Source organism: Galleria mellonella, unplaced genomic scaffold (genome assembly GCF_026898425.1).
Source record: "Galleria mellonella isolate WM207_F2 unplaced genomic scaffold, CSIRO_AGI_GalMel_v1 utg139, whole genome shotgun sequence".
NCBI lineage: Eukaryota > Metazoa > Arthropoda > Insecta > Lepidoptera > Pyralidae > Galleria > Galleria mellonella.
In genome coordinates this window covers 6,069,598-6,094,251 of record NW_026441995.1, presented here as the reverse complement: position 1 = coordinate 6,094,251, position 24,654 = coordinate 6,069,598, and the positions used below count along the sequence as shown (strand labels likewise).

The window sequence follows — 24,654 nt, the reverse complement described above, 5'->3', positions numbered from 1 at the left end:
GTTATTTTTTAATATTTTTGTCTACACCAATTAACTTGAAATATTATAAACTTACTCCATATTCGGTCTCTATTTTACTATGATGTTAATAAAGTAGGCAGATAAATAAAGAAAAAATACATGCATTTTCTGATTCTCTGACAAAATGACTTTTCAAGACAAAAGCGTCCACAGACATGTTATTTATAGTATTTAGAAAGGATTATAAACAATCCATCTAATGCAAAGTAGTATGTGCCATATATAGACACGAACAGTATCCTGGTCAAAACAAATTTCACTGTGATGCCCATATAATGCTTAACTGCAGTTAACAACCCGTCTGCCAAGCGTGACAACTACTGGCAACCATCCCCCCCCCCCCCAATGGAGAGGCTTATGTTTAGCAGTGGACAGTTAAAAGCTGATATGATGACCCCGTGAACCCGTTATTTATTTAGATTATTTTGAATTTTTGTGAATTTCCGTTTGTACTACCATAATCGTTTTATATTTCATCTAGTTATATAAAATCCTTAAATCGTCACTCCATCTAGTGACGACTTCAAATACATTACCGAGATTCAATTCGGGGTGGTTCTGGTTCTGGACCGTTCCTTAAAGCAATATATGGAGAAGGTCTATGTTCAGCAGTGGCCAGATAATTGTAAATGTCATCATTAGATGAAGATAATGAAATAAAATCTTAACGTTGCATAATTTAAAATTGGTTAAAAATAAATTATAATTTGGGTAAATTTTAAAATAACATTAAATTACGTTATTTAAAAATGTATATTACGTCATAATGGAATTTGGAGTAATTGACACTTGATGAGGGCCAAATTGATGGATTGGAAGCATTGCAATGTACTGATGTATATAAGCATTATGAACTTCGTGGTAAATATGAAATATGGCTTAATACTAATCCAAACCAAATTATTTCCCTCACATAAATATATTTAATATTGTAATTTTATTGTGAGTCTTGATATTTTTTGTATAAATGCCTTTAACTACTCACCGTAAAAATTTTAATAGTGGTATTGCATTAAATCATTGAAATATACCGGATGGAAAGCATTGACGGGTGTCATACGATGTTTATTATATTCAAAAATTTGGAAATGTTCTTAGATTATATTAGTGCGGTTGTCATTTCAATCTATCATTATTTGTTTTATACCTGTTCAGTTTTACCATATGTATATACTAGCATAGTATTATATTATCTGTGATAATGTTGGTAAATTTTAATAATAACGATAAATCTCAGCAAACTATTAGTAACATAATACCAAATACTATATTTTAGTATTTGAACATTCACTTTATTTGTAACACAATAGCGCTGCAGTTCATCAAGTTCTATCAATATCAGCCATTACCTGTACACTGCTGAAAATAGAATATTTAGAATACAGTATATTCATTTGGTATAACCCATTTCTTAATGGATGTTAGTATTCATTAATATTAAAAAAAAGTGTTTTTTCGTAGACCCAATTAATATTATTACCATAAAAATAAAAATTTTCAAAAAAAGAACAATATGTGACTGTTTGTCAACGACACTACATAATAAGAGGTGTGCACATATCTTGTACTGTGTAGTGCTTTATACCTATATAATAGCAATTAACTTGACAAACGTTGTCTTGTCCAAATTAAAATTTTTCTGTCTCCAAAAACCTTCATCTGACTATTACGAACAAAAAAAGAATCGTCAATTCGTTCCAGCCGTTTTCAAATACAATACACTTATCAACAAACGAGTTTTCATTTTTATTCACACAAATAGAGAGACCGTAATGAAATAAATACAAACAACACAACGTCTGTTGGTTTTTGCTATCATTATACATCACAGTCACAAAATGTTGGTTCCGACATAATTTACGCATATGTACCTACTAGCTCCTAAAATCCCCTGTAAAGGAGAAAGCGTCGATATTAAGTGTATTTACCTTCTTCTCGAGTGGTAAAGTGTAGAGGTGCGGTATACGACGAGCCGCCGACGTCATTGTAGGCGGCCAGCCTAAGTGCGTATCGCGTGTCGGGAGATAATCCCGCCACCAGAGCACCCGCCCGACCCGGCCCTTCTGACCTGCGTTCAGTCGATATGATACCGCGTAAGTAATCAAAATATTGACATATGGTAATATTTCGATATTACTAATGTGAATAATGTATTAGAAAACATAATATTAGTCATAAGTAATTTTAAATAATAAATGTAATAACAGTTGACAAATTGCGGAAAACTCATAAAACTGTATGTATATATACAATTTTATAGGTTTCGCGTAAAAATGTACTGTCATATCTTAGGTCATGTCATATTATTATAATATCTATTCTAAGTATATATGTATTATCTAAAGATAAAGTCGCAGTTATTCAAATAAAATTCAGATAATTTTCTTTCACAGATTTATACGATTGATTTACAATATAATTAACCTGTTTTATTCATATTACACATATAGATATTATCTATCTGTGTAGCAGATCTAATCTGAATTTGTTTAGCCGTTTAACTTGTTATTAAGTAACAAATCTCTAAATATCTTTACCTACTTTACTCTAAATATCTTTACATGAATTTCTTTCAATTACTCTAGTATAATATACAATAACATCACTCTTTAATAACATATTACAACTGTCAAATCAAAACATTAATTTACATAACAATTGTACATTTCTAACAGAATAGAAATCTCAGGAGCATTTTCATATTCATAAGATGAGAGGAACTTACGCAACATGAAGCAAATCCGAATTAGCTAACGTGATGTTGAGGATTTCTGATGAGTCCCAAGTATCAAGCAGAGCAGGCAGCGGGGCGTCAAGCGGAGCGTTTGTCAAATCCCGATTAAGGGCGCGGTACTGGAGAGAATAATGTGAAACTAAAGCACCACGAGGTATTCGCCAAGTAACTCTTGCTCTTCGTGACCATACTTCTGATACTCTAACTTCTTCGGGTATAGCTGGACGTTCTGTTGTAAAAATATATTAGTTATTGTAATATTATCTTCAATAATACTATCGAATCGATTTCAGAAGATTTTATATTAAAAAGGGAATATTTCTGTACAAGAAATAGCAAAAATTCTAACAAACAGTAACAAATAATCGACACCCACCTATAAACATAAAAATATACCAATGTTCTGCAAAATATAACTAAATAAAATTGTTACAGTAACTCTACAAATACAAGTAAAATTGTATATTTAATAACCATATGATCTCAAAAATATATTAAGAGATTCACTAAGTATTTACCTTTTACAAATAAACGATAAATAAGCTCATCGCTTCCATAAAGGTTACGAGCAAGGCATCTATACTCGCCAGCATGTTCTGGCCCTGCGTGTGTAATAGTTATTTCTGATAATATCACACCATTCCCTGTATCCTTTGTTTCTATTCCACCACTGCCACTAAAACAAATATACCAGTAAATATTGTAAAACATTAAAAAATATTATTACAAACAAAAATCAATTTATTCAGACTTACTGTAAAGCTAACGGTCTTAAATCATGAGTCCAATGTATATGAATTTCAGGTTCACCTTTCACCGTACATGAAAGTCTTGCTGTAGAACCTCTAACAACCCATCGCGTTTCACCGCCACCTCCTCCTCGACTTAACCTTGGAGGTTCTTTAAAAAGATCATGTTATATTTTATGTTATGTATAACTATTTGTACCAATACTAACGTAAACTACTCAAATTCAAATTAAAGTTTTAGTTATGAAAATGTAATTTCCTACGGGAAGCCACGACTATGAACCATATCGAACTTCTATGTATAATAAAGGATATTCCCAAAATTCAAAAATTATAAAACAAGCAGACATTTGTTCTGCAACAGAAATATAGAGAATCAACAAGTGAATAAACTTAAAAATCTCCACCTTTTGAATTCAAAATCAAAAATATTTTTTTAGATTAACCGAGAACAAATTATAATGGAACAATTTTCGTTTTTACAGCATTTTACATTTATAAACTTTATAATATTGTTCTCAAATATGTGGCAGTTACCTTATTTATTTATTTATTCTTAAAATGCAAATTAATTGATATGTTGCTTACCTCTTACATCAAGGTAAAAAGTATGATGTAAAAAAGCGTGTTGGACACGTGCTGTACACCGGTACCAGCCTTCATGGTCTGGTGATGAAGCTCTCAGCCATATCGTACCATCTGAGAGGATTGATCCTCCACTGGCATCCGTTGAATCTGACTGTCCCCACAACACGTGCCGCCAGTTTTCGCCATCTAAATTTAAATTATAAATAAAAATTCAAAAGGTTCACTTTAATTATTCAGAAAAATAATGAAAGAGACGTAACAAAAGAAAAGGCATCTACTTTTGTATATGTTATATGCTACCTTAGTAGCTAGAATATTAAAATAAAAAATTAACTATTGAAATATAAAAATAAATAAATAGATTTACTGTTATATAGCTAAACAGTTATTTCATACCTGGTGAGTATTCCCATGAAATTCTTGGTGAAGGTTGTCCTTTAGCAGAGCATGGAAGAAGTATAGCTGCGCCGGCTGATACTGAAGTATTTTGGGCTCGCCAGACCCAAGTAGGTGGTTCTGTGGGGAAAGACTACTTTCAATGTGACGCTGTTCAATACCTTAAATTCTCAAAACTTATATAGTTCATGAATACCTTTGACTGTTAAGATAGCACTGTGACTTACAGTACCGAAATCATTTGTTGCTTTACACGAATATTCACCACTATGAGCTGATGTTAGATCTTGGATTATCAAAATTGTAAAGAAATCCATATTTTTTTGTTCCACCTAAAAAGAATTAACATAAATAGTCTTCAAATTTTATCATTGTAGAAAATAAAAGAAATATATGAATATCAATATACCTTTAAGGCTGACGGAATTGGTAAATTATCTTTATGCCAAGTGAATTGTATTGGTTTATCGCCAGATACTAAACTACACGTCGCTTGAGTACTTCCTCCTACTTCAAGTTCTTCTGGAAAATGAAATGAAGCTATCTTCGGAGGTTCTGAAAATGAAAATAAGAACTTAAATCAACTTAGATTTATTATAGCAATTATTTTAATTTTTTAACAAAAGTCCTTACTTACTATGAATTTCAATGCGTACTGTTCTACGAGCTATTTCTCCACTCTCAGCGTGTATTTCACAAGTATAACTTCCAGCTGCAGAACTTCTTACTGAATTTAATTTTAAAAGACCGCGATCATCACCAGGCTCGATTACTGCTTCTACTACAGAACCATCATCCCGTCGCCATATCACTTCCCTACAATTATTAATAATTAATAAATTATTAATAAGTATGCTCATGACCGCAATTCTTGCCCAAACTAAATTGTAATCATAATATTCAACTTATTGACATTTTGTTAAACATATTGAAACCAAAAACAGAAAGACGTCAACTTACCGCCGACCTTAGAATTATTTTCTTTAAAGGTAATCTATCGAAAATTCAAGTTAATCATTGTTCCGAACTAATGCTTTCTCAAAATTAAACTACTTTTCTAATTTAAGTTACAAATTAATATTATAATTATAAAATAATTTTATACTCACTTGATAGGATATCCCGAATAAGGGCAGTATAACGTTATATCTGTATCAGTCTTCACATGCATAGGAGATAAATATCGAATATTTGGTGGACCTGTATATAATTTCATAAATTAATAAGTCCTTACCACTTATCTGATTGAACCAAAATATTGTAATTGTGCATATTTACCATAAACATTCAGTCTTGCATGATGAGCATGTGATCCACGTGAATTAGTAGCGTTACAACCGTACCTTCCTCCTTCATCAGCACTCCGAATAGTCACACTTAGAATCGATACAATGGTCCCTTCTTCACTATCAGATAAATTTTCAGCTCTGGTATTAACACTATATCTAAAACAAAAAAGGAATTTATGTCAAAGAAAAATTAAAAACAATTTATTATTTATTTATGTAGATAATAATATTTAGAAGAAACAGTCACCTATCAGGTGCCGCAGGTAGTGGTCTATCGTCTAATGTCCATAATATCCTGGGAGGAGGCACACCAGTAGCTGCACATCTCAAAGCAATACTTTGACCAGTTCTTGTAACAGCTTCACTAAATGTAGACACCAACCTTGGCGGCCTGTCTGAAACCCAGTTCAACGATTAACAAATTAATTTTAAATATATTACTAAAACAAAATTTAATATCATATTACTAAAGAAGTTTTTCTTTAACAAACAATAAAGTTGTGTATATAATTATACAAAATAAGAAATTGATAACTGCACAGCCGAAGTTTTTGGATCTAAATTTATTATGATTTGCACATTATTTCTATTTACAACATAACTCAGCAATTAACCAATAAGAAAGGATGTTGTAAAATTTACAAAAAAAGACGAGAGATAATTTAGTTGATTAAAAATAAAATATTACCAGCAATAATCAATTCGGCAGAGGCTACAGTGGATTCCGTATGATCGTGTACAGTACATTGATAGAGGCCGGCATGGTGAGACCGCACAGGTCCGATGGATAACCGTGACTGTGGAGCATGAAGAGGTCTACCTTCGTGCTGCCAACTCATAGTAATTCCACCTCCACGTCCACCATGTGCTGAGCAATTGAAAAATCCAGTTCCACCGGTTCCTAGCATCTGCAAGACAACTTTAATTAAGGACAATCTGGAAAATAAAAGGTACAAAGAGACTTGAAAATGTAAAGATTTATATGTTTATAATTGTCCCTTTTTCTACTCACCAATGGATTAGGTGAAATTGTCATACTCAATGGTTCATAAACCGTTAATCTTATGAGCATTCGTGGAGACGATTCGAGGCCTGACGAGCAAGCATACCGGGCAGCATTTTGTTCTCTTACATTTGGCATTATGAGAGCTCCACTACGCACTGTTCCTTCTCCCGTTGCTGGTGTCCACGTGCCGCTAGGGTCCTGCCGCTGCCAACTATTCATTAAGTTCAGCTATACTATGAAATTTAGATGATATTTATTCTAAATTGATTTAGTAATAAGAATATTCAACATATCGTTACTACATTGACTTAAATATACTTTGATCTTTACCTATCCCTTCATCTTCAAATTACTGGTTCAAGTTTAATTAAGTAAAACATAATCACAAGTTTCTTTTTCGATTTTTATGATTTAAATAAAAAATTACAACTATTAATTTTCGAAGAATCAGGGAAAATTTCAGAAAATATACCTTACCTTATAGTGTGACCATTCACGTGTCTCAATATACATGGAAGAATCACAGTGTCGCCAGCTCTAGCTTCAATTGAATTTATTTCGACGTTTTCTAACCAACTGCTATCTGTTAAAATAAATTATATCGATAAATACACAAACTCAGTGCTTATAACATAAACTTTCAAAAACACTATTTTGTTAGTAATATTAACTTTTGTCCGTAACTTCGAAGGCGTAGAATTTGAAAGTAGATAACCACTTCTAGATAATGTATCAAGATAAAACATTGTTTTTAATTTAGACCTTCTGGAACATTACTATGAAACCCGCATTCAGTTTGGTGCAATAGTTTTTGTGCAATTTCGAAACAAATATACAAATAAATAAAAATTCCACAAAATATTGTTTTAGCTACTATTGATCTTATTTAGATCCCATATATAATTTTTTCCTAAATATCCCCTATGTACAGACTATTTTTTTTATTACATCTTTACTATCTTAACTAATATTATGAGAAAATAAATTGTCTATCTTAGCGCTATAACAGCTTAACCAATCATTATAAAATTTGATAAACACGTACTAACTACAAAAAAAGACATAACTACTTTTTTTCCCGGTCAGTGGATACATACCGGTTATATGGACGAAGTCGCAAGTAAAATCTAGTATTTATTATATTAGTAGGATATAAGATTACTAACCATCAGTTGTAAGTTTCAAAGGCAGACTTGGCATATCTAGTGCTACACACGTATACTCAGCTTGTATGTCAGCTTGAGTTAGTTCGGAGCCCAGTAAGAGGCCCCCCGCTCCGGATATCCACCTCGAGTCTGAAGCAATACTTAATCTTGACTACGTAAACACAAAGGCAAGTCGCTAATTGCTTCTCGGATCTTGAAGCTTTCCAACCAATTAACTTCAAGTTCTTGCAATTATGAAGAGCATCTACGCCAAAGCAAAAAATGGGCACGCGACATAGGCACAATTTTGATATCTATTTACATTTATAACTATGTCTAAACTAGAACGTTATAAAGGAGAAAGATTTATTGTTTTACTTAACAAATAATTAACCTATATAAGAAAAATTTCACGAATAAAAACTATATTAACAATAAGTATCATGAGCTATATTTCATTAAAAAAAAACCCATGCCATACTAGGACGGGTTATTAGTGTATAATATTGATTGAATAGTAGAATTTGGATTTAAAAGTCATTTCATAAATTTAAGCAAATACTTTACATTTATAATAAGTTTACTATTGTAATCTTTTGGAGGAAACAATAAAGAGTATCTGTCTATCTACTATCCCTAACCAAGACTTTATCAAGGACAAACATATTTCAATAGTAACATTAAACAAGGAACGCGACAAACAAAAGAGTACTCAAATGATCATTACAGTGGTGTTTTAATGAAGATGTTTTGTGGTCGTGGACTATGAATATTGTTATATCTGATTTTTATTGCATTGTTCTCCCGAGTAATATACAGTGCTTTATGCTTTATACTACACCTACGGGGAAATTATAACACAAATCATATACTTACTTCGTTATTACAACTGTTGAAATGGACTGTTATCATTTTAATTTATCGGCCAGTAAATTATTAAGTATCTATCATAGTGCATACATATGTTTAATTGGGCAAATTGTTTATGATTACAAACTATATAAATTCGCTTAATTTTTTTTTTCGAACAATAGAATTTAAATTTAGAATTAAAACTTTTTAAATTGCGACAGCGAATTCTCATTTTGGTGTTAAATAATTTAATAATAATTTATTATTACGATTTGAAATTTCAACATAGACAAGTACAGTCAAGTAAAAGCTGGGCTTAATAGACTGCATTCTTCTAATGAAAATATTGAAATTAAAAATAATGAAATTGTTCAATATACATCATCATAGCAGCCTTTAACTGTCCACTGCTAAACGTAAGCTGGGGAAGCTTGGGGGGTTTTGCCAGTAATTGCCATGTTTAGCAGGCGGATTGGCAACCATAATTAGGCTTTGGAAATGTTTAAGAGGGACTATGCTGTCCATCCCTCATCCTCTCTTAGTCGCCTCTTACAACATCCACGGGAAAGAAAGGGGTGTCCTACTCTATGTCGAGATCACACGGCGATATATACTTATAATAATATATACATATACTTATGTATTAAAATTAGGAATTTAATCTTTTTTAATTTTTTACCAAGAATTCTCACTTTGATGCCAAATTATTACTAACTTGATAATATTGGATTGAATAAGCCTTCATTATTTTTTGTAGGTAAATAGTTAGATTTTTGAGAAACCTATCAACATCGATATTTTGAATAGGGGCATATTATAAATACTTGTGCAATCCTACTAATATTCATTTGTTTGACCATGTCAAAACTTCTAAATAATTGCGTAAATCCGTTTTCCAATTTCATCAATACAAGGGCGATGCCGACTTTTAAACAATGTAGATATTACTTGCTCTGTGGCTAAAGAACATTATAACATAGAACAAATAATCACTATCGATTTTCATTTTCATACTTGCCCCTGTTTTAAACTTAATAAAAACTCGAAATAAAATCCTATACCAAATTGCCTGACTAATTATCCTTCTGTTATGAGGAGAGAGCTGTGCCTAATTGTAGAATATTATATAATCTAAGGTTAATAAATTATGAAGTTACAGACTTTGTCCACTACTTTGAAGAAAATAAGTAGCAAATTTTCGTCCAGGTATGGTATAAAATTAAGCTTTACAACGTTTTATTATTTAAAACGTTTGAGCACAAAACAAGTTCGTTGAGATCCGTTATTTATGATACGTAATTTACATTTTATTGATAAAAAATGAATGGTTACTTACCGGATGCCAAATATCCTGATGATAAAGGTAAACCATCTTGTAACCATGTTATATCCACGAGGCCAACTTGAGGAGACACGTCACATCGCAGCACCACTGAACCGCCCACTTTAGCTGGAGTCAACTGTCGCGCCGTATGGGACAAGACGTTGTCTTCCACTGTATGAGTACAAATTATAATATTTGAATTTTGATGAAATTATCTAAATAAATCATAGTATTAAGTAATATCCCGTGGCTTCGTCTGCGCGAATTAGTACATACAGTATTATACAGTACACAAATTTTATTCAAAAACGTTCAGTAATTTTTGCGTAAAAGAGTAACTATCACCCATCCATCCATCAATCCTTAGTTACACACTTTCGCATTTATTATATTACTAGCAATGCACCCTGGCTTCGCACAGGCAGTAGAACATATATGTTTACATCTTTTGCATCAGCTTGTTGCGTCGAGTATGAATTAGATGGATATAGAAAGCTATCCTTAAAAGAAACATTGCACACTTTTTTGTAGACCTATAAAAGAGAACCAATCCCACCAGACATTACTTTTTTTTACAACACAGAGAGCAAACGAGCATGCGGCTCATCTGATGGTAAATGAAAACACAAATCATGCCTAACTGCTGTTGCCAAACCGCCTGCCAAGCGTGGCAGCTACTGGCAAATCTCTCCTTATGGAAAAGACTTATGTTTAGCAATGGACAGTTAACAGCTGAAATAATAAATACTATTATTAAACTAAATGTATAAACCTTCCTCTTAAATCACTCTATCTATTGATGAAAATCGCATTAAAATTGGTTGCGTAGTTTAAAAGATCTAAGCGTACAGAAGACTGGAAGCGACTTTGTTTTATACTGTATAAGCAATAGGATTATGTGTAAATATATCGGACTTCTATGAATGACTTGAAAGTAAAGACCGTGCAGTGAGTTGCATTAATATCGAACAAGATATGTGCCTTATATGTATACCTACACATTTAATTGTTAAAATATAAAGCTTCAAATATAATTTTCTTTATATTACTTTAAAAAAATTAATAAAACATACAGAAATAGAAAAAACATGTCAAACAATTATTTCGACACTACAATATTATGTTAGTACAAATAATAAACCTTTTTTTATAAAAATCCTATGAAAATAAAATAGAACGGTCTCATTTTAATACATAATGTAAAAGTCAAGCTCCTTTATTATAACTTTCCGAAAGAAACAAGAATGAATGAAAATATAAATAAAAGAATAATTGCGTCCGACATGGCTTTGTTTGGGAAGCCATCTTATTAGCTTCGTCAATCGCAAAACCGAGTTTAGCTTATTATTATTTCATTCAATCCAATTGCCATAATGTAAATCTTGTTAACTAAAATTGGTATAAAATTGAAACTAAGACAAAAAAGAATCGATTCACTCTCCATTTTACTTTATGGAAGAGAGATTCGATGGATTGTTAGTAATAGCAGAGAAAAAGATACGATTAATTCTTCGTAAATTCTTTATAATAAGCCAATTGACATAACTCCATTCCCATCCCTGATTGATGTAACGCTTATGCGAGAATGCTATTTAATTTTTGTTAGTTAAAAAACTACAGCTAAAGTCAATTATTATCAACTGTAGATTACAACTAACTGAAACTATCAACTTTTTCTCATATGATTCTGGATAATTCGGACGGGATCGTGAGTTTCGATGGATTTAGATGGGTGCAGACAAGGCCGCGATAAAAAACTAATCGGTACAATTTCAGAAACTTATTGATTTAGCTTTGTTTGCTTCGGTTTATCAAGAAGTTCCAGTGACAGCCGTCTTGTTTGAATAACTCCACAATTGCGTATAAATTACTATAAATGAGCTCTCAGAACTGAGAACTACATTCTATTCTATTTTACGTCGCTGTGTGTTATTGTTATAAGTAAGGTAATTCTTTACATATGTAACACTAATAAAAATATATGTATTCTACTAAATCATAATAATTGTAAATGTAATATACATAGATGCAAAAACAAAGGGAGACTTTGTACAAAAGTCGATTGCTTGGGTACCTCTGTCCCATTCGTGTTTCAATCGTGAAGCCGTTGTGTTTGCATGGCTGGTTTGAGAGTGGGATATGGCGTGAATTTACTGGGTACAGAGGAATAATACCTGAGTCCTCAGGAATGGCAACACATGGGGGGTATCATGGGCGAAACAGTATACTCTGTTATGTCCACGGTACTGCTCATGTCTATAGGCGACGGTTACCACTTTCCATCAGGTGGGCCGTCAGCTTGTTTGCAATTCTAAGTAGTATAAAAAAAAACATTTTTTATTATAAAACTAAAAAAAATCAAGTAGGGGATTTTTTACACTACATATGTGACAAATTCTTATAACATTCTGTTTTTTTATTATTAAGATATTTAAGAAATAAAACTAAAAATTAATTTACCCAAATAATTATAAATTATATTACGTATATAAGAAACGACATTACTATACTATTTAAATTGTACATAAACTGATGAGTATACAAAAACTGCTTCAGCAGATTGCAGTGATCTAGAAACTATATAACAGAAAGTATAAATCATTCTTATACTGTTGATATAGAATCATTATTATATAGAAAAATATTATCTAAAATTGAAACAATGTAGATAAATATTACTTATAACATCAAAGTGTCGAATACTTTCTTTGAAACTCATTTGAATGAGAATAAGCCTCTTCTGTGGCCCGCATTTGTTGCCTTTCAATTCTCCTTTTGTTACCAACGTCATTGTGGAAGAAAATATTAAAATATGGTAAGTAAAATCTGTAACTTGTATAATAGTTTTGAAGTTTGCCATCAAATACGAATATTTTTAATATACTTATTTCAATGGATGTAGCTGACCAACACTGTCGTCAAATACATTTGTTGGTTTAAAATTCTTTATTAACCATTACATATAGCTCTTTATAACAAATTAAGAATAATTTGGTACATATTATAAATAAATTATTAATATTACTTGTATTTACGCTATCGAAAAACACTAGTAACTAACTCGACCATTTCTTATTTATGCTCTGCTTTATCCCGGATCATTTCACTATCAAAATATTTATGAGGATAAAATATATAGAAAATTGATCTCACCAGATTATTCCTACATATGCAAGATATTGTAAAATATTATAGTACTGAAAACTTTAGGTAAATGTTGTATTTTGTGTGCTGTATATTCTACTGTTTTTTTTTTTTTTGAGAGAATAACAAAAGTAAGGCTACGATGTCTATCTGAGAACAGAACCAGATTACGAAACCCACTCCAGTAAAATAGGTTGAAGTCATATCCCCGAAACTCTTCACAACTGCATTGGGAGATAATTTTCAAACTGGGCTAGAAAAGATATGGTGAATTTACTGGGTACAGAGGAATAACACCTGAGTCCTCAAGAATGGCAACGCATGGGGGATATCATGAGCGAAACAGTATACTCTGTTATCTCCATGGTACTGCTCATGTCTATAGGCGACAGTTACCACTTTCCATCAGGTGGGCCGTCAACTTGTTTGCCGTTCTAAGTTGTATAAAAAAAAAGAGATATGGTATAAACATCAATGGCGAATAGAATACTTGCCGTCGATTTGCCGATTATAAAGTAATCATGAGAGAACCCCTGGAGAACTTGAATACTATGCTTAATGACTTGAATAGCGCTTCTCAACAGATATGGTCTTAATATGAACATAGACAAAACTAAAATCATGTCTAACGTTCACGTCACACCTATACTGGTTATGTTTGAGAACATTACAGTCGAAGTTGTAGACGAGTATGAATACCTGGAACAACTTATCCGACTAGATAACTCCAACTTTAATCGAGGGGGGGAGGGATTGTTAGTAATGCGGATTACCAGTCGCACTGCTAGTACCCTATCAGGCCAATCTTCACGTGGTCCTGTAAACCAACGTGCTGAATTCCAGGTAGATTCATTACGATGGGCTAAGTAGCCTGCCTTTTCATTTTCACCTATCATCCCTTATTGGTGCCCCACCAGCGTATACCGTTAGCGCAGGCGGAGTTACCATTCCATTATCATTCATTAAAATTAAATTCAACCGAGAGGTCAACCGCTAAATTCATCTCGGCTAGGTAACGTTCGGAAAACTACGCTACATCATTTTATCCAAAGTACCTCAAAGTTTGAAGACGAAGATATTTAACCAGTGCGTACGATATCCACAAAAGAACCGAAGTCACCAAGATAGCCCAAAGAGAGAGCAAGCTGAAGTGGCAATGTGCTGGTCGCATCATGGCTCGAAGAACCGACAACCGATGGAGAAGAAAAGTTCTCGAACGACGACCCTATACGAGTAAATGCAATGTAGGACAACCTGGAATAATGACCTCAAATGCATTGTAGAGAGTTTGTATAGAGGCCTATGTTTAGCAGCAAATAGATAATGCCTGAGATGATGATCATAAACAAAGGGTTCTTTTAATCTTTTTTAAATGTTATTTGAAAATAACGGATAAAAAATATTAAAAAAAAATTATTCTCCAACAAAAAAGAACATTAACTTTCTTAATGTAAGTTTTATTGGGGGAAGGGATTGTTAGTAATGGAGACTGAGAATCCCATTGCTAGCAATATACCCAACCAGGTCGACCTCCTCGCGGTTCCCCCTGGAAACTATCATGGTTAATTCCTGATGAATTCATCATGATGGGCTAACTGGCCTGTTTTCATTCTCATCGATCACCCTTCACTGGTGCTCCGCCAGCGTATCCCGTTAGCGCAGGCGGGGTTACCATACCATTTTCACCCATCAAAAAAAAAATGTAAGTTTTATTTCCAAAAACGACATTAGCAAAAAATACAGCCAAAATTTAACAATCTTTATATATAGTTTATATAAAGCGGTAAAATAACCACATTAAAGTGCAAAAAGTAAAAAGCCATCGTTATAATGAATCGACTAATGAATATAAAAATTTCAAACAGGCTCCAATTATAGATGTGATGGATACATAAACTTCAATTTCAAGTTAATCGTTTAATATAGCCACTGTGAAAGAAAAAACATTCTTAATAAAACAAAATTATTTTCAATAAAGAAAATGTTGGTTTCGTTATAACGAGGTTATTTTTCCGAGATGAGGAACATAATGTCGCTCAATCTTTAATTAAAACTTTCCGAGTCCCTCAGTGGAAAAAGTAATTGGACTGAAAATATTCATCTTTTCAAATTTCTAATATTTAGGTTTGAAGGAAACCAGAATATAATTACGAAAACAATGAATATTCATATATTTTAATTATGTAGATAAAGTTGTAGGTTAATAATAAAGTTTGATGATAACAGAAATAATGATTTATTTTTACCCTTATATGTGTAATAGGTGAAATTAATCCTTCTTGATATTAAATTTTAATGATCATCTAAATTCTAAAATCGACAGTAGTAGTAAGTGTTTCTAGAAACATCTCAAACATATATACATATATTAGTTAATTCTGCTAAGACTGATTTTCTCTCTTCATTAGTAGAAAAACATAAATCGATTTACCTCCGGCGGTGGAGGTTATTTTCCTTTTGCATTTTTATATTATATTTTCCTGCCTATATATTTATTTATTTATATAATATCCCTTTTAATCACGCACACACATACACACATACACACGCATATTGTATTCTACAATTTTTTTCTTGTTTGCATTGCGGACCCATTTCCGCGGTCATAGCTGAAAAGCAGTGTTTTGCTTCTTGAGTAAAATTGCACACAAGGAGCCTTTTTGCATTGCGCGTGCGAATATATTTATAAGCTATCTTTTATGTATCAAATTGTTTGTACTATTTATAGATGATTGTCTTGTAACTTTACTTCTCGTGTGTGCTTAAGAAACAAGTAAATTTTTTATCTATCTCTCTAAATAATATTAAACATTTTTTTAAGAACTAAAACTGGCAACAACGAAATTCCTATAATAATGTACATATATCAGTATCATCACTAGATATCTTTCAAATTTATAGTAAATTGCTCTGTAATATTTTCGCCTTAGTTCCATTTTTACTTAACCATTTACTTTTCCATTTTTAAATGTGTGATAAAAAAATTATTGTAAATTTTTTTCACGCCAACTTTTTTCTAAATAATTAATAAGGTTTTATCTTAAAAATAATATATTGTTAAATTCAAACAATTGTTATAAACTAGAAGTGCAATATTTTTAGTGTGCTACATGTATTCCATCTCAATATAATAAAAAAAAATTAGGTGTTGCCAACAAGACACTTATAAAAAAAATAATGAAAATTGATACCTTACCAAAGAGTCCTCCGGTAATAAAGACACTGTTAACGAACGTAATTAATATAAGAAACAGCGCGATAGGCTTTCCTTCCCTATTAATATTCTCAATACGGGGTACCTAATGGAAATCGATATTCCCAAAGGTAATTTATTTATTTCACGAAAAATATTAATTGCCCTAGCATTTTTGAATGCTAATTACAATAAAATTCTTAAAAATTATATAACTATAAGTACTTTTGTATTGACAGTATTTAATAAGTTTGCATTAACAATGTTAATAGATAATATTAAAATTTACAATTTGAATTTTTTTTTCACAAAGCAATGACCAAAGTACTAGTGGTAACCTCCGAAACTCGAAGCCTATCTACATCGCAGCGTCTGCGTCAGAACTATCAGTTACGCCACTGCTTTAAATAAAAATAGAATTGCTCTCTAATTAGTAAATGTATTCAGTATTATATGCACAAAAAAGAAAAGCACAAGTGTAATTTGAGAAAAAAATGTTATAATATTTGTTTTACTCTTTTTAAAGTAGGTTGAAAATCAATTATCTATATATTTTTGTTAGTAAATAATCTCAATTTTAATTTTATTAAATTTAGATTAGCTTCAAAATCTGACGCTAAATCATTACGCAGTAGGCCGCATATTTAGTAACATATGAAGACAACAATATTTAATATCCTAGTAATATGCGAAAACTAAAGTCATAAAAAGACGTTAACTAACCACTTAATCATCACGTATCTGTTGTATTAAATAAATAAAAAAGATAATAATAAAATTTCTTGTGCCGTCAAATAATAACTAAGGCATCTGAAAATTCCACGTAAAAGAAATATTTTAGTGACTTATATTCGAGTTATCTGAAATTGATACTTTTTTATCGATCTCTGAGAAAATAAGGTAATTTTTAACAAGCCCTAATATAAAAGTCCAAACTTGCTTCTTACTCCGTTTAGCTAATGCTTTACTATTATACTTGTCCCAAAATTTACCTTATAGACATTCCACTAACAAAAGAAAAGTTACCTTGTCGCAAACTCACTGTAATGTCATTTTTAATCCCTTAATTAAAAGTTTTCGTATAAAAAAAAGTCGAGCGGCCGTGGGCTATTTTTCATTTTATTCCATGTTTTCCTCGCTGTGTAACGGAAAGTTAATTGGTCCAACTCAACTCGAAGTTGTAATTTGTTTAGCCCTCTTTCCGTACATCTGTTTATTACAAGCCAGTCGTGTACATTTTTTCTAATTTTTCATTAACCTAAGCGCAAATGAAGCACCGAGATGGAACACACACAACCAATATTGAAGAATGTAAAAAATTACAAACGCGTTATTTTTCATTAACTGTTCTCTTTCTGTGTTCCTACTAACAACGAGCTCGCGTTATTAGTATTAAATATATTACAGAGACCATTTGAACCTATATTTCTCATCATTGTCCACGTAGAATGGAATAAAATATACCTCATATTTTATTACTTAGCAAATATTCAAACATTATTAAAAACTTCTTATATTATGAATATAACTGCAATCCTATAAATAAAAAAAAAAGAAAAAGATTTTTTACTAATAAAATCCTAAAATATATTCATTTCTTATTTTATTACTCAAACTAAAAAAAAAACATATTTTTATCATTTCCTACGTAACCCACTTTTAGACGTAATCGATCCATCATTCGTTGGCTCAATATATAAGTATAGTAGTGAAAAAGGATGTCAAAATTCATACTCCTTATCTCTTATCTTATTCTTTATGATTTTTTAGAGTATGTTTGTTCAATATCACAAACAAAACTACCACTTGAATGATCATAAAATGAATGAGAATTCTATGGCATCATTAAATATGTTTACGTTAATACACCATAAAACCTGACTACCCCATAGTAATTGAACCTATATCGACATATGATTACTCTTATAACGTCATTGAACTTCAAAGATGACTCTTGAGAATTGTGCTCCAATCTTACAATAGATGACATAACAAAGGATTGAAAGGTTATCTGATTTTGTAAACAAAACCTTCTACTCACTAACATGTTCCATTGAGTGTAATGACTGTGTACCTCTACGTTTTAAATTTAATCGTTATTCTACTCCTGATGTTAATAAATTTAAATATTTTTTTTTTTTTATGCAACTTAGAATAGCAAGCAAGCTGTCGACCCATCTGAAGGAAAGTCGTAATCGTTGCCTATAGACATGAGCGGTACCATGAACATAACAGAATATAATGTTTCGCCCATGATATCTCCCCTGCGTTGCCATTCCTGAGGACTCAGGTGTTATTCCTTTGTACCCTGTAAATTCACTGCCATATCCCCCACCCTCCAAATCGAAACACAGGTATGCAAACACAACTGCTTTACGGTAGATACACAAATAGGATAGAAGTACCCAAGCAAACGACTTTTGTACATAATCTCCCTCTGGTAAATTGTAATTCTGTATATTTGCTTCTCAATCGCATACTTAAATAACTTAACGGATTTACTCGTAAATATGATTTAGTACAGAGGTGGTCTATATTTCAAGTGATATTGTAAAGAAAAAATACTTAACCCAATTTTCAAAATTCTTTCATCTATAAAAAACTAACATATTAGCTAGTAACATGAGTTGTATTTCCAAAACATTATAAATCCCTACACTATCTACTCGTGCGAAGACGGGTCACCAGTCCTAAATTAACATAGAATACATTTTACCCCAATTCATACGAACCAATCCGTGGGAAGTATCTGGTATATCTATAAATAAAACCTTTGCTTAAAACCGCTAGCTACTAGTTGCTCTTGCAGCGTAATATGTACGAAACCCATTATTTCTCGATCCCTTGAATATTCTGGGAAAATCACATATATCTAAAAATAATATTTAACTATGTCTTCGTAGATAATGTCAGTCAATTAGTAAAATTACATCTTTTATAAACAAGATGTTAGATTTCAACATTAACATATGCAAAATTATAGATACCCAAAACCTATGTTAGCGTTCGTAAGACTGAAACAAGAAAATAATATTTATGGTTATAGTACCTGAACTGTCATATGACCATGTAGTTAGTATTACAAAATGAGACAATTGTAGAAAAATTTTGCGTCATCTATGTGAATCTCTTTGAATCATGAACAACCTCTTAAACGCTATACGGACGAATTGCTTTTTAAAACTGCAATAAAACTGCAGCTATACGGCAGCATTAACTGCTGCGGCAAACGAAATACTATTCTCGACTGACTATATTCTTCTATTCTTTATGGCCATTCCCTACCGACCTTAATTTTATAGTAAGCAAAAAGGAGCTAATACTCGTAGTGTACAGCGATATTTATTGTCGAGAATTTGCTTTAAATTAGTTACTTAGTCAGCATTGTAGATACATGCGTGTTTCTACTACCAATTTACGTTAAATCGCAGAAAGTAGTTATCGGTTTCTCATGAAACGTGATAATATCTTTTGTCCTATAAAAGATATAGAACCATATATTTGTTCACTCTATATATATATATATATATATATATATATATATATATATATATATATATATATATATATATATATATATATCTTGATACGATACCGCTGAATATCATTCATTTCATAATTAATACTTAAATATCATATTCGAGTAGTACTATTCGTTTCTCAAATGTAATTTACTTGTACCATACTGATATTGTCTAAATTAGTTGTGTAGCGGTTTAACACACTACCTCACCATGCCATGATCGTGAGTTCGATCACCGTGCAATATAAACATTGTATTAAATGTACGTCTGTTTGTACTGTATATAATATGTAATTCAATTAAAAACAAAGCTATCTTAATAAACTACGGGTTCACTTCCTAAATGACTTTTAACACATTTTTAAATCTCTTTGTTTTTCTCTCTTTTTTTTTGGCTTTTTGCATAGGTATTTTAATGCCTTATTTTATATTACTTATTGTAGTAATTTAACATTATTACATGTATGTATTTATGCAGGTAAGTATACATATATATATATATATATATATATATATATATATACATATACATATATTTGTGTGTGTGTGTATATACATACATACATATATATATATATATATATATATATATATACGTGTATTAACTTGTACTTATTTTAATAGTAAATGCACCACCTACTTAATTTTCTGTTTGCCTCATGGATGACTGGTAGAGAACGCCGTTAAGTGTTAAGTCCGCTATAAGTACACTTGCTTATATAATTATATATTCATTGAAATTTAAATAAATAAATAAATATGTAGATATATATTTACAAAAAAATAAGTATTTAAGTATGTCTATCTATTCCACATAGTAATAAAACCTTTGCTTAGATAGCGTTATGTAATATGTCCATCGGTATTTATTATCCTCAACTAATATTATAAATGTGAAAGTGAGTTTGTTTGTTTATTTGTTAGTCTTTCCCATCTAGACCACTGAATCTATTATGATTAATTTTGATATAGAGGTAAATGGGACACAATGACGGTTATGGACTACATTTTCTCTCGGTCACTGAACATATTTCGGTCACGTAGATGACATCGCGGGTAAAAACTTATTATTTATACAAAAAAAACGAGCACGTACCTGGCTGTAATAATACTGGTCGAGATAGTACGACCCCTGCACGATTTGATGCCCTGCACCGAAGTACTGCACCACTAGCGCCGCTTCCAGCATCTAAGAGTGATCTTCGGGCTCCGACAACAAGTCTTCCGTCGGCGAGCACATGCCTGGGGGACAACGAGTATATTAGAGAACAATATTACGCATATAGTTATTATATCCGAGGTTTTAATATATAGGATGCAACAGCCACGTTTGTTTCTAGTGGTAATATTCTCGGCAAAATGTGAGAATGTCGTGTGTAACATTTACCACAATGGCAACTTTCGACAAATGCCTCTAACTAATCTATTAAGAATTATAGTCGTGAGCATATTTATTTGGATATAGAGCGTTTCTATCCTAAACATAGATTTACACATTAATATTTTTTTTACAAAATATATATAAATTGTTATAGTAAGTAGTTTAATAAATTATATGTATTTGATATTTTTGTGCATTACAGGTTTTTGTATTTTATGCACGAAAAAAATTAACTCACTCTTGCGCCACCTGCCCATTTCTATCTGTTCTCCTTTAACCAAAGGTTGTCTGTAAGAGATTGCCCTAGCGATAAGACCGCCTTTTGTCCCTTTATGTGTATATTTCAAACTGTATTTATGTTACTGCATTTCACTTGAATAATTCACTTGTCATTGTATATTTTTATTTATGGTGCAATAAAGAGTTAAATAAATATATTAAAAAACATTACAATAAAAAAATGTCTCCGTAAAGATAGAATTGGATAATACCTGGTCTTATTTTATAAAAATTCCCGAATTAAAATTATCCACTTAAATACCTACGGAGATAAATTTACTTTCTTCTTGGACTGTCCAATAGAGAAATGAACTTTTTAATCCATATCTGTGATTTACACCATTACGTCCGATATATACCTTTAGATACGTTATACCACGTCCATGCTCACACTATGTTGGCCTATAGAGCAATTGTCTATATGTAGGTATTTTAAAAATATTTATAATTAATTAATAAGAACATGTTTTTCTAAGAGTTCTTTTCACTGCAATCTTAATTCACTTCATAGATTAAACCAGTTTTAAGATGACATTTTGACATGAAGAAATATCAAAGAAACATGCTCGTAATAAAGAATATTATACTATATGTATTTCTAAAGTTTAATTAAACTATCTAACGACATAGAAATACGTTATGACGCGTTACATGTTACATGAGCAACTCATTTAATGCGCACTAAGAATGTCTCACTTTGGTCATATCAGCACAAGTCAGCGACGCCACTAGCGAATAACTTAGACGGAAGTTCCATCATAAAAGTCTTACGAGGGACTCTTAGCCTTAACTTAGTTACGGACTTGTAATTTGATACACATAAAAAGAACAAGTCCGAGAATACGGGGACTACCTATATAAGTAGAACATTGTCTATGTAAAGTTTAAGAGGTCTGATTCTGAACTATACATGTTATATGTTACGGTTGCACCTGTTTCCAAAAAAAATATTACAATTGCAGAATAAACCAAAAATGTAAAATAATGTAGTACGTAGTTCATCTATATGTATATATATATATATATATATATATATATATATATCTCAATAAAGTTTAAATAAATAATACTAAAATGTTATAATTATATTTAATATTATCCGTTATTATAAATTATATATAATTTATATTATCCGTTTTAATAAGAAAACTTTTCTAATATATTGATTTTTGATCATTCGTTTATTATAAATATAAAAAAATTTAATTGTATGTGTGTTAGTCAATAACGCTTAAATGGTTGTACTCGTATAGTTGTTGAAGAATAGGGCCTATATAAATAAAGATCGTTTTGATAACACTTTTACACTATTTATGCAGGCGAAACTAATGATTACTATAATTTATCGATATTACAATATTTAATTTTTTTATGTGATTAATATTCAAAATACTATTACAATTTTCTTCCCCAAGGAATCGAAACTTCCCACGGAATTTTTATATATACGATTATATTAAACTTATAATATATTCGTTCCAACAAACCTACTTACCTACCCTGATAGGCATATTGAATCTTGATACGTTCGACGTTATATGACAGGCCATCTACAGATTTTTGCGATATTCGATCACTGCCAATTTTCCACTGACACACACGAGTCACAGTTTTTTATACACACTGACATGGAAATCTAATTTTCTGCTTCAATGTTTTGGTATTCGTCTATCTTCACGGAACAAAATATTCTGAAAAGGTCTAAAAGTAAAATAAAATAGCAAGGAAAGATAAAATGACCCCGTAGTTAAAGGTCGCAAATCTTAGGTTTGTTGGTCCGAATAATACCTTTGCAAGAATACAGAACGAAAAATTGTTTGTATACCTACTTATTTGAATTAGTTAACATGACAAACATAATACATCTATTATTTCGTATGATTTCGCAAACATTTAGTTATTTACAATGGCACTAAGGGTGGCGAAACTAAACAGAATAGTACTAATTTACTAGCTATACATTACACATTTTGATTGTGACCTAAACAAATGAACATCTAAACAGGTACACGGGTAAGGTGTCTAAAGTTTATTGCAAAACGAGAGTAAATACCTATTGCTAAGTCAATGTTGATACCATTTAAGCATGACAAGTACTCGTAACTAAGACCAATTTTGTTTTACATCGAGTATTCGACTCAAGATTGAGTGACAGATCAGATATGATCATAATGGAGAAAAATGTTAGTAATTTATTGCTTATTATAGGTGAAAGAATTTTTGAAATCGATTGAATAGTTTTTGAATTTATCTATTACAAACAATGAATCCAATTTTTCCTTTTTTTAATATCAGTATTGATTTAGATTAATATAATATTTATGGCCACTTTATTGTACATAAAGATTGTCTAAATTTCTGAATAGGCCTAAATCTAAATATCAAATTAGAAAAAAATCAAACAATGAAGTAATCGTATAATTATGTATTCGTATGGTTCCGACATAGAATGGATCACCCCTTCCTTTCCCTTGAGTGTCGTAGGGAACTTAATGATCGAGGGATCGTCCAGCAATGTCCTATTTAAATATTACCAAGCCTAGCTACGGTTGGCAAACCGCCTGCTAAGCGTAGCAACTACAGGCAAAAGCCTTCCAATAAAACGAGGCCTGTATTAAGCAGTTGACAGTTAACGGCTGATATGATGATGATGATAATTATGTTTTATATCTAACAAATATTTACTCGTTTGAAAGAGCCACGTGATACATAAACAATAGGTTTAAATTTACATTTACTATTTACATTGAATACTTGGCAGTATTAACGTCTTTTAAGCTTTCATTGCTATTCTGATGCCATAAGTCAAGTGCCACCGTTATCATTTGTTGCACGCTCACCTTGACGTGCCTTAGTAACTATTTTACAGCATTAACAAGTAACCCTACAGGTATAAATGTTACGAAGTCTCTAAAATAAACGCCTAAAACACGTTGAAGCGATAAAACAAGTGTTTTGAGGATAAGTAACTTGTTTTAAGAGCATTTTAGCTGAATAAATGTAAACTTTGTATTCAACGCGGTAATGTAA

The 24,654-nt window shown here is 31.4% G+C and overlaps 1 protein-coding gene across 3 annotated transcripts in view; it reads right to left on the bottom strand.

Annotated features, from left to right (window-relative positions):
* The window catches only part of LOC113514894 (cell adhesion molecule Dscam2-like), a 58,752-nt gene that overhangs the window by 19,390 nt on the left and 14,708 nt on the right, over nucleotides 1–24,654 (bottom strand). For 2 of the 3 annotated variants that reach the window (XM_052903532.1, XM_052903533.1), the window contains exons 3-20: nucleotides 21,061–21,206; nucleotides 10,117–10,275; nucleotides 7,950–8,078; nucleotides 7,261–7,366; nucleotides 6,790–6,994; nucleotides 6,466–6,685; nucleotides 6,025–6,172; nucleotides 5,767–5,933; nucleotides 5,598–5,688; nucleotides 5,126–5,304; nucleotides 4,898–5,043; nucleotides 4,685–4,820; nucleotides 4,489–4,608; nucleotides 4,093–4,278; nucleotides 3,511–3,655; nucleotides 3,274–3,431; nucleotides 2,747–2,984; nucleotides 1,950–2,089 (exon numbers count right to left, since the gene is read on the bottom strand). In XM_052903532.1, the coding sequence (XP_052759492.1) occupies nucleotides 1,950–2,089; nucleotides 2,747–2,984; nucleotides 3,274–3,431; nucleotides 3,511–3,655; nucleotides 4,093–4,278; nucleotides 4,489–4,608; nucleotides 4,685–4,820; nucleotides 4,898–5,043; nucleotides 5,126–5,304; nucleotides 5,598–5,688; nucleotides 5,767–5,933; nucleotides 6,025–6,172; nucleotides 6,466–6,685; nucleotides 6,790–6,994; nucleotides 7,261–7,366; nucleotides 7,950–8,078; nucleotides 10,117–10,275; nucleotides 21,061–21,206 (2,819 nt within the window). Of the gene's footprint in view, nucleotides 1–1,949; nucleotides 2,090–2,746; nucleotides 2,985–3,273; nucleotides 3,432–3,510; nucleotides 3,656–4,092; nucleotides 4,279–4,488; nucleotides 4,609–4,684; nucleotides 4,821–4,897; nucleotides 5,044–5,125; nucleotides 5,305–5,597; nucleotides 5,689–5,766; nucleotides 5,934–6,024; nucleotides 6,173–6,465; nucleotides 6,686–6,789; nucleotides 6,995–7,260; nucleotides 7,367–7,949; nucleotides 8,079–10,116; nucleotides 10,276–21,060; nucleotides 21,207–24,654 lie in introns of those variants that run through there. The other variant, XM_052903535.1, reaches the window with a different exon arrangement.